Source organism: Impatiens glandulifera, chromosome 3, assembly GCF_907164915.1.
Source record: "Impatiens glandulifera chromosome 3, dImpGla2.1, whole genome shotgun sequence".
Taxonomy (NCBI): Eukaryota; Viridiplantae; Streptophyta; class Magnoliopsida; order Ericales; family Balsaminaceae; genus Impatiens; species Impatiens glandulifera.
The window spans coordinates 2,268,982-2,282,198 of NC_061864.1; the positions used below are offsets into that span (position 1 = coordinate 2,268,982).

General features: G+C 33.7%; 4 protein-coding genes across 4 annotated transcripts; all 4 read left to right on the plus strand.

The window, feature by feature from the left end:
• Positions 1-2,285: 2,285 nt before the first annotated feature.
• LOC124931243 lies at positions 2,286-4,383 on the plus strand. The gene is made up of 2 exons (XM_047471668.1): positions 2,286-2,621; positions 3,808-4,383. Exons 1-2 carry the CDS (start codon positions 2,400-2,402, stop codon positions 4,039-4,041), a joined length of 456 nt encoding a protein of 151 aa, XP_047327624.1. The 5' UTR covers positions 2,286-2,399; the 3' UTR covers positions 4,042-4,383.
• A 643-nt stretch (positions 4,384-5,026) lies between these two features.
• LOC124931756 (MND1-interacting protein 1-like) lies at positions 5,027-8,263 on the plus strand. Its single transcript, XM_047472308.1, has 3 exons — positions 5,027-5,107; positions 5,227-6,816; positions 7,609-8,263. Exons 2-3 carry the CDS (start codon positions 5,248-5,250, stop codon positions 8,146-8,148), a joined length of 2,109 nt encoding a protein of 702 aa, XP_047328264.1. The 5' UTR covers positions 5,027-5,107; positions 5,227-5,247; the 3' UTR covers positions 8,149-8,263.
• Positions 8,264-8,335: 72 nt separating this feature from the next.
• Positions 8,336-11,107, plus strand: LOC124931758 (aluminum-activated malate transporter 12). The gene is made up of 7 exons (XM_047472310.1): positions 8,336-8,472; positions 8,559-9,292; positions 9,356-9,496; positions 9,571-9,843; positions 9,933-10,057; positions 10,129-10,269; positions 10,368-11,107. The coding sequence occupies exons 2-7, from the start codon at positions 9,028-9,030 to the stop codon at positions 10,992-10,994; spliced, it is 1,572 nt and encodes a 523-aa protein (XP_047328266.1). The 5' UTR covers positions 8,336-8,472; positions 8,559-9,027; the 3' UTR covers positions 10,995-11,107.
• Positions 11,108-11,973: 866 nt separating this feature from the next.
• On the plus strand, positions 11,974-13,180 carry LOC124931759. The gene is made up of 2 exons (XM_047472311.1): positions 11,974-12,173; positions 12,506-13,180. Exons 1-2 carry the CDS (start codon positions 12,017-12,019, stop codon positions 13,066-13,068), a joined length of 720 nt encoding a protein of 239 aa, XP_047328267.1. The 5' UTR covers positions 11,974-12,016; the 3' UTR covers positions 13,069-13,180.
• The last annotated feature ends 37 nt before the right edge of the window (positions 13,181-13,217 follow it).

The window sequence follows — 13,217 nt, forward strand, 5'->3', positions numbered from 1 at the left end:
AATACTTTTTAAATAAAACATAGTTAATTACAACCTTCTAGACTTCTACATTTATTGATTAAACATTAATAAATTCTATGTTTTATACAACTGGCACAAATTTTATCTTAATATTGCATTATTATTATTATTATTCATGATGGGTGTTTCATTCAAGTATTTCAAATTTAATTAACTATGAGAATTAATGTATTATTTTTTAGTATAGTCTATGCCTCTCCAATGCATTTGAGTAGGGTAATCTTTAATCATACAATTATTTCTTCTAAAAGATATTATAACTTTTGTTCCAGTTTAGATCAATTATAGGAATGTAGCTTATTTACTATCATTTTATATTTTTGTTTTTTTCAAAAAATTATTTGTTAGAAAAAATTAGTCAATTTTTTAAAACTAGCTTTATCTCTTTTTTTTTTTTTTTTAAAAAAATCACCTTTCTCAATTACTTTTTATTTTAAAAGTTTCAAAATTACTTTCACTTTTTATTTTTACAATTTTAAAAATAATTATGATAATAATTATTACAAAATAATATTTTTTAAATAACCTTGTATCTTATAAATGAATCATTTTCTAAAATATGAAAGATTGAATATTTTAAAATTATAATATAAAATATTTTGATTAAAAGACTATTCACCTTTATAATATAGATTTGTTTAATTTTGGTGACTTGTTCTTATTTTTTTTCTAAATTAATTTTAATATTACAATTAAGATATAAAATCAGTGAACCATATTATAATTGATCAAGTTTTAATAAAGTAACAATTAATAAATACTGAATTTGTAGTGAAAAAAATCGAGTTTAGAAAATTTATTTATTCAAGAAGACTTCCTATAAAAAAAAAAAATCTTGTTCAAAATTATTTTATTTTTTATTTTCAATTTAAAAAATATTATGAAAAAACATAATATATTTTCTTTTGATTAATTTTTTGGTTAAGGAGATTATATAAAATTTTAATTTTGTTGAATTACATATTCTAATTTCTTTTTTCTCTAAGTTAATTTTAAATAATTGATCAAGTTTTAATAAATTATGGACTTGAAGAGTTTGTGCTAATTAAAATAAAATTGAGTAAAAAATTAAAACAATTTTTTTTTATATATATTTAGAGATATGTATTTGTATAATTTAGATTCTCACTTAATTAAAGTCATACAGAATTATATTTTATTAAAATAAATTTATAATATATAAATTTTAATATTAATAAAATATAAATTTTAATTATAAATATTTACAAATTATTTAAATTTAAATTTAAAATATTATTTTATTTAATATTAGAGGAATGATAGAGAGCGCGACTCTGAGACAGCGACTGGGAGCGCGATGCCTACGTGGTGTGCTACGTGGGTTGACAGGTAGAATATTCTATTTTTATTAATTATTTTATCTCTCTTCTTATTAATTAATTTCTCTCTCCTTTTATTAAATAATTTTTCTCTCTATCTCTACAAATTAATTTATCTCATTTATACATATTCTCACGGATTATTATTTTACTCATTTATTTGATATTTACTATCTCTCGTTTAACGGTTAAAATAAATCAATAATTTACAACAAATTCTCACATTAAATATTTTAATAATATTTAAAATAAATCAATAATTTACAACAAATTCTCACATTAAATATTTTAATAATATGTTTAAATAAATTTTAAACCCTAAACCTTAAATCCTAAACTCCAAATCCTAAACTCTAAAACCTAAATACTAAATTCTAAACCCTAAACCCTAATTAATATCAATGATTAGTTGAATTATGAATTTATCTCTTTTATTTTTATTTTATTTTTATGATTTTTCAATTCATTTATTTATCAAATATTTTTTATGGCCTCTTTTTTATTTTTTTTATTATTTTTTTTTATATTGACTTATTAATATTTTTTTAGTTTTATTACTTATAAATAAATGTTTATCTAATATTTCTATTTTCACGATTAATTATTTTCTCTCCCGTAACTAATTATTAATAATAGGAGAGAGAAAATAATTAATAAAAGGAGAGAGAATATTCTACCTGTCAACCCACGTAGGCACACCACGTAGGCATCGCGCTCCCAGTCGCTGTCTCAAGTCGCGCTCTCTATCATTTTTCTTAATATTATACAATATTTAAATAAATTATTATAACTTTATTTATTTTTTAATATGAGTATTAAAAATATTAATTTGTATTTGTAATGAAAAAAAGAAGGATGGGTTTTGAAAATGATTTATTGAAGAAGACGGCCTATAAATTTAATTAAAGATCTCATCTTTCTCTCCAATCTCTCTCTCTCTATCTTTCTTCCCTGTTGATGTGGTGATATTGACTCCGTCGGAATAATCGGCGGCAACGGTAATTGTTGCACATATAATTGGGCAACGATTAAACTTCCATGAGGTTTTTTAGGAAGATCGCGGGTCTTCTAGGGTTTTCTAAGGACGAATCTCACGATGTCAATGATGAAGACGACGACGATGATGGCACCAATTACAATAACAGAGTTGAAACCCATCTCCCTCGTAAGGGGTTTAGCGTTCCCGTTCAGGTCGCTGTCGACCGGCCTCAGGTTGTCCCGCTTTTTATTCCCTGCCGTGTTGGCGATGGCGGTCTTCAGGTTCAATTATTTTCCTGATTCTTCACAAAGAATGAACTAATCGATCACTGTTTTCTTTTTCCCTTTTCTAAAGAATGTTGATTTTTACCCGATCATTCACAATTAGAGCATATGAAGTCTAATTTATTGGTTTGACATTTGATCAAAATCAATATTCGTTCATGGAATCACTACACACGAAAGAAGCGTGTTGTTTCTTGACAAATGTATCAACTTTGGGTTTGATAATTCATAAATATAACCAAATAAATGAACATTGAATCTTCTTTTGGTTCTGTTGGCAAATGTATCAACTTCTCTTACTTTGTTGAAAGATGATGAAAGCATCGTTTCATATTAAAGTGTAATTACTAAATAACTGGTTTCTCATGTGGATCCGGATTCTGATCCAGAAACAAAAAGAATGTTTTCAAATGGGAACATATCTGATCCAGAAACAAGCATCCCAACTTGAAAGCATTTCAAATCAAGTGATACATTTTGATCTAATATTTGGAATCTTTCTATGTGGTTCTGATTTATGGAATCTAAGACATTAAGAAGATGCATGAATGATAAGTTGACATATCCACATCTGTATACAAGCATTAACTTGACCGATCTAGCTTCCTTAGTCTCAATTTAGCTTGAGATTGGCATTACATGTGTACTCTTTTCTGCAAGTAACTTCATCTTATTAGTCCTTTAATCTATATCAACCTTGTCCATTTTGTATACCTCTAGCACCTATGTGTTGTAAGTGTGCATCCATCATCCAAAGTTGTAAGAAACTATTTAGGGTAGATTTTATGTTTGTAATGATGATACTAAAATCAAGTAAGAAGTTGAGTTGTGGGTTTTCTCTAAAATTTGTTTTTTTTGTCATCCAAAGATTTCTGTGCTTATGTTGATTACAGATGTCTTTGGTTACCCGGTTTATACCCTTTACTCACTCACTTAAAGAAACCCTTTGTTGCTTTATTCATTTTCTGTTTCCTTTGATGATGTTTAGAGTTGTCTTAGCTTTCAATGTAGGATTGATTTGAGGATTATACACTGGGTTTCCTTCTTTGCTAGTTATTTGATTTCAGTTGTTTGTTTATGTTTCTGATAGAACTCATATTCAGCGGTGCCTAGAAACACAATGTGAGCCTATACGAAAAATGTTATTTTCTCATACATATCCTATTATATACTCTCCTTTCAGGGATTAAAATGGTATGCTCAGCAGCTGAAGATAGATGAAGATGGCGACATAGCAGATGAATTCTTTGAAGAGATAGTAACAAACACAGGTGATCATCAAGAGCAAGATCATTCAATGGCAAGATTTGAAGTGAAGTATGTTGTTAGACCGGCCAAGGTAAGAAATCAAGCACTGTCTTTAAATGGGAAAATCCAACACAGTGTAGATTTCCAAGGCAGAGTAGAGTGGGTGTAATGAATAATGCAGACAGATACATACATTATTACATACTAACTAACTACACTAAAAATCCCACTTTGGCTGTCGCAACCTCGAACCAGCCTCTGGTGGTTCAATTGGCTCTCCTTCCAAAGGGAAGAAAGAGCTGTTCTATGAGTGTGTGTGTGCGTGGTTTATCTCTATATATTATTATTACTCTCTTCATAAGTTGAAGTTTTAATGCTGTGTTATTCTATCCTCTTAAATCTTAATTTCAATCTGGAACTGATACTGAAACTCTCCTTCTATATTTTTTTATTTCATTTTGATTCTAATGTATGAAGAAGATTGAGTTAGAGGGATGAATATATTTTCTAACAGAGTACACTATCTTCTAATGACTTTGTTTGTTTGGGTTATTAAATTATGGTATATTCTAAAGGATTATTCTAAATGTGATATTTAAAAAATAAATAAAATAAAATTACTCTATTATAACTTTTTAATTATAAATGTGTTTTTATGGTCCAACTTTTGTACAACTTCTTTCAAGTTGATTGAAATTGAATAAATCTTATCACTTTTTTTTATTCAAAATTTAACCATTCTATTGTTATATATTTTCAATCATCAAATCAGTTCATTTATTTACAAAATATTTTTACTTTATTTTAAATTATTTTTTTTTTAATAATTTAACCAATTAAGCTACCTTTTCATCCAACATTTTTTGTAATAACTCAATAAAAACTCTTAAGTAACCAACAACATAAAACAAACTCTTGCCAATAAAGATAATGAAATATAAATGTATTGTAAATGAGTTAATCAAGTATAAACTCTTAAGTATGAAAAAATATAAACTTGTAAATTATCAATTTTTTTTTTTATGTTTTCCGATAATTAATTTTGGGCCAAGTCAAAGAAGTTGTTGTTTAGAATCACGGCCCATTTAGTGTGGGCCCACGTGAGTAGCAGGGGAAGGATATAAAATGAGCGGGACCATGCACGTGTTTTAGTTCTCCTCTTTGGCTTGCTCATCTCTTTCTCCCGGCGCCCAGTGTACAGTTCTATGATCAATTGATCATCATTGAATTCATCGGTAGGTTTGATTCTATCTATCCATCTCATTCTTTGATTTCATATTGTTATGCATTCAGGAACACAACCAAAGCTCTGTCTGAGTCTTAGCTTACCTTCCTCTTGTCTTTTCTCTTTTAGGGTTCTTTATCTTCATTTCCAATGGGCTGTACGGTTGGAGACAAGCATTTCCGGGCCAACCGGAGGGCTCGATCGTTGAAATCAGCTCTCGAGCATGGAAACAACAACGGTGACAAATCATCGGTTCCATCGCCCGCCGCCTGTCTGGAATCTGGCCACGGTTCGCCTCACAATACAAACTTTAGTTCGAACCCTAATTCAGATGAAACAGGTTGTGGATTTTGTACTGAGGAACAGTTGGAGGAAATTTTGTTGAAGAATTTGGAATTTTTATATAATGAAGCTGTTTCAAAGCTTGTGGCTTTGGGTTATGATGAGGAATTTTCTCTTAATACCATCCTTAAGAGTGGCCATAGCTATGGACAAAGTGATGTTTTGACTAATATCATGCACAACTCCTTGAGCTATTTAAATGATACTAGTGTTTCTGATGACAATACACCATGTTTTTCTGATTTAAAGCAGTTGGTTGAGTACTCACTTGCTGCGTTAATATGTTTTTTGCAAAGAATTAAGCCTCATTGGAGTAAAGGGGATGCTATGTGGTGTCTTCTAATGAGTGATCTTCACTTGACTCGAGCTAGTACGTTTGAATTTCCTGTTACACCGTCTTCAAACAATGCAGCGAGTATGGGCAGCAGCAATAACCCTACTGGGATTAACCCAGCTTCATGTAAGTTTCATGGAGGATGGGGCTTTGGAAATGGGGGGACCTCTGAGTTTCCTTCTAATGAATCTTTCTCCTATGCATCAGAAACGACTTTGCAGAGAGAGATTGAATGCCCAAAGAAATATAACCTCACACCTTCAATGAAGTCCTTGTTGAAAAAGAATGTTGCATTGTTTGCTGCTGGTTTTAGAGCAAACTCAAGACAGTTGCAAATTCAGTCTCAAGTTCCCCCTACCTCTGTAACAGGTCTTGATCGGATTTCTGAAATCTCAAATGAGCATAAGAATAGCAAAGAGTTCCAAGTTTCAAGAAGCCATGAGGTTGTTGCCAATGCGGTATTGAGTAAATTTCGTGAAATGAATCTCGATGAGGGAACCGAGTGTGTGACGGACGATCAGAAGGATGAGGTGATATTGAATTTAATTAGGCAGATTACGGATCTTGAGAAACAAGTGAAGGAGAGGAAAGAATGGGCTCACCAGAAAGCTATTCAGGCTGCAAGAAAGCTCAGCACTGATCTTACAGAGTTAAAAATGTTAAGAACGGAAAAGGAAGAAACACAACGATCGAAGAAAGGGAAGCAAACACTTGAAGACTCGACGATGAAGCGTCTCTCTGACATGGAGAATTCTCTGAGGAAGGCAAGTGGTCAAGTTGACCGTGCAAATGCAGGTGTAAGAAGGCTCGAAGTAGAGAACGCTGAAATTAGAGCAGAGATGGAGGCGGCTAAGTTAAGTGCTTCAGAGTCGATTAATGCATGTTTGGAAGTTGCAAAGCGCGAGAAAAAGTGTCTGAAGAAGCTTTTGGTCTGGGAAAAGCAGAAAACTAAGCTGCAGGATGAAATTTCAGCTGAGAATCTTAAGCTATCAGAGTTGCAGAAAGAGTTGGTTCAGACTGAGGCAGCTCAAAAGAAGGCTGAGGTATGTAAATCTCCCTCTCTTCTTAATTAATCAGACTTTCTGGGCTGCCATTGCCTAATTATCTAAGCTCATTAGTAATATACTGTTAGATCATCTTTACAGCGTTATTTCTTGGAAACATATAAATCCTTGGAATAAATAGCAATCAAACATATCCTAATGTTTTAGTAAATTTGCGCTGATAAATCACCAATTTTTTTTTTTGAGAAAAGACCAGATACAAGATCAATTGGTGTAAAAATGTTAGTGTGGCTGATTGTTAAAGTGATGTAATTGGGACGAGCATCCCTTTCAAAATGGGAGAACTTAGGCCTTATTTGATGTGGGTAGATGAATTTCAAATAACTCATTATCCAATCAACAATCTACTCACCAATCACAACATTCTAATCAATATTTTTCATTATATATTTATACACACCACCCACCTATGTATTTTTACCCAAATAACATGATTTTCAATAATCTACATACATCAAACAATGTTATTTGAAAATAATCACTTGGGCCTTGTTCAGCTTAGGTTATTTTAGATTAATCTCAAATCTCTATATTCCATCAATTTGTTTCGAAAGGGTGATTAGTAAACACGCTGTCAAATCATTTTGTTAAATTATTTTTTCATTATAACCTAAATTGATAACCTACATGAAACAAATATTATTTTGAAATAACCAAATGGTTATTCAATTAACCTCAAGGCCTCAATATCATCCTTGGTAGAAAGGGTTTCCCTAACAATCATGTATGAGTCTGTCTGTCTAATGGAAATGTGGAAAATGTTGATGACAGGAAAAATGGAAGCAGGAGCAAAAAGGTAGAGAGGTTGCAGAAGCTGAAGTTGAGAAAGAAAGGCACCTTAAGGAAGAAACAGAGTCAAATAACAAAAGGAAGCTTGAAGCATTGCGGTTAAAGATAGAGATAGACTTCCAGCTACACAAGGACGACATCCAAAGACTTGAACAGGAATTGTCTCGCCTGCAAGTTACAGCAGCAGCAGCAACAACAAAAAGCGACTCTCATAACCATAATCATCAGCCAAAGAATTCGTTAACAACCGATCCTCCCAAATCAGGACAAGAAACAAGAATTGCAAAGCTGCTTAACAAATTAGATGCATCCTTAGAGAAGAATGGAGGAGGACCATGCAACACTGAGAGAAAATGCTTAATCTGTAAGAAAGAAGAAGTTTCGGTCGTTTTCCTTCCCTGCACTCATCAGGTTCTCTGTTCCAGCTGTAATGACATTCACGGGAAGAAGGGGAAAACTACTTGTCCCTCCTGCAGGCTGCCCATAGAACAGAGGATTCGCGTATTTGGAGCCGCCTCCTAGAAAGAAAGAAAGTGTTAAGAGAGTACTAGAAACTATCATAATAATAATGTTTTTTTTCTTCTTCCAAATAGACATATATTATGATAACTATTATAGAATTGCCCTGGTTTTGGTTTTGGACCTTTGGTTTTGAATAGATACTAATTATCATTAATTTGGATTGAAAGACAGTTTGGGTTTAAAATTATTGTACTAATAATGTCTTGCCAGGTGGCAAGCTGTTATGGCAGTGAATTGGTTGGAGAATGCACGGGAAATTTGATATGATTCCCTTCTAACTCTGCAAACCAGCAGCTTCAAACATACATAGGTGTTGTGCTTGCTGTACGTATGACCCATAATCACGTTTTGTTTCTTTTCCTCTAATTTGTCTCTTTTAATGGCGGGACCAATGATAAATAAGGTTACAGGTGGTTGGGGGTTGCTGGCCTGGACTCTTCCAGTTAATTGATTTAGCGCCATCCTCATGGTGACGATGGATTTCGGTAAAAAAACCTGCTGCCTGAGATCAATTTGATGTGGGTACGTCGTATGTACACAAGAAGCAACACATTTTTTTACCCCTTTTGGCTACTTTTAAGATTAAACTTTGGTGCATCTACACACTGCTTTAAAATGGAAAGCATGTGAACAGTGAGTTGCTTTAACTCCATGCATATAAAAAAAGCTGATATATTTCCCAACCAAAGACAGAAAGATCTGGAGGAGTACTGGCATGGAAATTGTATGTACGGACTCCACATCTTCTCTTCTTTACAGATTTCAGTATTAAATTATTCATAATCAATTCTTTTCTTTGCCCAATCCCGGCTGTGGGGATTATATTATATATATATAGAATTAATAGAGATGATGTTAGATCAATTATAGATAGACAGGATGTGGTATAATAATTGTGAGGAGAAGGCTAGAATGAAGGTGAAGGGTTTGATGGGAAAGATGAAGAGATTGCCAGGAAATACATGGGGGACTTTGTGGAATCCTGGGAGGGAAGACCCACGTCGACTCATTCATGCCTTGAAGGTTGGACTGTCTTTGACATTAGTCTCTCTTCTCTATCTGATTGAGCCTTTGTACAAGACCGTAGGTCAGAACGCTGTTTGGGCTGTCATGACTGTCGTCGTCGTCTTAGAGTTCACTGCGGGTAAGTAATTGTAATTGCAATTAAAACCCATTTAATTGCTAATTAACTAATTAATGCAAGCAGGGGCAACATTGTGTAAAGGGCTGAATAGAGGACTAGGGACACTTCTAGCAGGTTCACTAGCATTCGGGATTGAGTATGTTGCTCAAGAATCTGGACATGTTTTCCGGGCTATGTTCATCGGAGGTGCTGTTTTTCTAATAGGTAATTAATTAAGTTTTTATATATTGGGAATATATATGATTATTAAGTAATGTATGCATGCATGCACCATGCAGGTTTTGCATCTACTTATATTAGGTTTATACCTTATATTAAGAAGAACTATGACTATGGAGTAGTGATATTCCTTCTAACGTTCAACTTGATTACTGTTTCAAGCTATCGTGTTGACAATGTCCTAAAGCTAGCCCATCAGAGGTCTTTAACCATTGCCATGGGCTGCGGAATCTGTCTCCTTATGTGTCTCCTCTTTTTCCCTAACTGGTCCGGTGAAGACCTTCATAACAACACTGTCTTCAAGCTTCAAGGCTTAGCCAAATCTATTCAAGGTATTGTATACGTTTTTTATAAATAAAATAAAAAGCATAGAAAATACTATTATATATGTATGTAATTGTTTCATGAATATTATATATAGCATGTGTTAATGAATACTTCAATGAGGACGAAAAAGAAGAAAGGCAGGACAAATCATTATCCGAAGATCCTATTTACAAAGGATACAAGTCTGTTCTTGACTCGAAATCCATCGACGAGACACTGGTAACTATATATTTATATGTATAATTAATTGGTTATGTATGAATGGAATGAATGAATACGGGTTAATACAGGCTGTTCATGCGAGCTGGGAGCCAAGACACTCAAGACACTGCAGGTTTCCATGGCAGCAGTACGTTAAATTAGGAGACACCCTTCGTCATTTCGGATACACTCTCGTTGCTTTACATGGATGTCTTCAAACTGAGATTCAAGTAATTAATAATAGTAATGAAATCCAATTATATATATATATATATATAATATAAATTATCAATTTATCATCATGCATGATCATGGCCTGTTCTTGCAGACTCCAAAATCAATCCGCGCCATGTTCAAGGACCCATGCACACGTTTAGCGGCTGAAGTGTCTCAGGCTTTGAGCGATCTGGCAGACAGCATAAGACGCCGCCGTCATCTCTCCCCTGGAATCCTCTCCGACCATCTCCACCAGTCCCTCCACGATCTCAACGTGGCCATAAAGTCCCAGCCCAAGCTCTTCCTCGGCCCATTCAACAAGAGCTTCGGCTCCAACAAGAAACCAACAGCTCCCCATTCGGGGCCGTTACTGCTTTCCAGCGTGAAGACTGACACTTCAGCACTAATGGAGTGGCGGAACAGGAGGGCGGTTTCAGGGGAGGGCTGCAAGACCACTCTGAGACCGACATTGAGCAAGATGTCGATCACGAGCCTCGAGTTTTCGGAGGCTTTGCCATTTGCAGCGTTTGCTTCATTGTTGGTGGAGGCGGTGGCAAGGCTGGACTTGATTATTGAAGAGGTGGAGGATCTGGCTAGGGTTGCTAACTTTAAGGAGTATGTTCCGCCGGCATTAGAGGTGGATGATCCTGAGAAAATTGTTGTGACTTGTGAAAAGGGTAAAGAAGATAAGAGGGCTATGCAGATTGAGAGTAATTTGCCTTCCCATGGAACTGAATAGTGATCATCCTATTATGGATTCATGATGTCTATTTTTGCATCAACAAAATATTAATAACTAAATGATGGCAGTTGATGTTTAATTAATTATTATTAATTTTCTTTTCAAAATTATTGCTGGATTTATACAAATATATAATAAAATAAAATGAAAAGTAAAGTAAAAAAAGGATATAAGAGAAACTAATTGCAGACAGTATGGATACTTTTTTTTTTATATATATATTTTTTTTAAATAAAAAGAGTCATAATGTCTATCTACAATGGAACCACGAAAAACCCATTTTTAGATTTTTATTTATTATCTTGTTCACTTTTTTACATATATGTTTTGTGTAGTTAGATATGCCGACGGTAGTCATTGGGTCGGGTGTCCCGGTTGCTTTGACTCGATCGGGTCAGAAAATTAGGATCAAAACATTTATCTGGTATTTTAAAGTATTTTAGACAAAAAAATTTTTTTTTTTATTATAACAACATAACTAATATTTGTATGAGAAATAATATTGTATATATTCTTTCTTTATTTTTATTTACTAAAAATGATTACCTCAAAATATATTTAACTTATTAAAAATTGTCAATTTGTATAGAAATAGGATTTAGCTCGGGTGAGATATCCACCGGTTCTGAACCAATCACCTCGGACATTTTAGGAATCCGATTTTCAAAAAATATGGATTAAAAATTGGATCTTTTTGTGTCATTTTAACGCATTTGTGCTCTTTTTAATATAGTAAAAAATTGGATCAAGGTCTGTACCCGTGAGTTCTGACCAGATAATTTGTTAGTAATTTAGATATGTGGTGCTTGAGAAGGTGTAGATTTAGGGGTCTTCTCAAAAAGTAAGTACATATATAATTACTTGTGCAACTTTGGACCACCATAAGTGGAATTGACTATTTGGGACAAATTTTGGAAACATCTATTGCTTCTAACATCTCCACTTGTAAAAGATAAGGTTTATTTGTTGTTGTCTTGATGATGAAGGATTGCTTCTTCTAATTATTACTATCTAGTTCTATGGCAGCAGTGGTCAACACTCATTTTGCCTTCTTCAATTGGAACTTTGGAAGAAAAGGAGGATCAGGAGACAGCAACCCCCAACAACTGCCCATCTACCACAATGTTGATCATCTTCCCTTCCCTCCTTCTCTGCTTGATAAAACCTTCTTAAGAGGTATGTATGACTTTCATCTTTCTCATCTAATATATACCTAGCTAGGGTTTATTTACTTTAATTTCATGTCATTGGATCTAGAGGCCTGTAATCTCTGTATCTGTATACTTCCTGAGAAAATGAAATCTGAACCACAAAAATATATATCTCAAGTCAAAAAGTTCACCACCTTTTCCTCCTCTGCACTTCATTTCTTGTGACTACTACCTAACCTAAACCTAATTGATGAGATTTCACATGCAATAAGCTCCTTTGCGGTGGAAATCAGAATTTGGGTTTTCAAACTTTTGACATTTTTGAACTTGATATATAAACATTAATGGGATGGACAGGTAGAGAGTTGAAATGTTGTTACAAGGCTACCATTGATGGGTTTAGTGCAACTGCATTCCACAACTGCGCTGATTTCAAGGGTCCTTGTGTCATCATTGGCTATACAACATTAACCAACTCTTCTTCTTCTTCTCCATTCAAATTTGGAGCATTCAATCCTGAAGGCTACAGAAGCACAGATGACTATTATGACACTTTTGAACCATTTCTCTTCTACTGGCCAACAAATGATAACAACAATAATAATAATAATAATACCATTCCCACCGTTCTTCCTAAAGTTGGGGGAAGCGGTGCAGCCCTATTCGATTATGCACGCGGGGGTCCACAATTTGGTGCTGACGGATTGTTGATCGGTCCACCATTGGCTCCGGTTATGGGAGGATTTGCTGGGCCTGACACTAATTCGGGCATTGGTGACTTGAGGCAAGCCAAGTCCAGGCTGGGCTTGTCATATGCTAAAAGACCAGATGGTAAGGACTCATTGTTTGGAGATGAGTCTAGGGTTCTTCTTCAAGATGTTCTTGTCTTTTGCAGCCCTCAAATTGCAAGCCTATACTAAAAACATGTATATATAGATTAGGTAATGTTTGTGTTCTTTTGTATAATATTGTTTCTTATAGAAAATTTATGATGGAACAAGTGAATTGGTATAAATTATTTTTGTTTTACATTTATGATTCAATCATTAATGTCAACAAACCAGCCAGA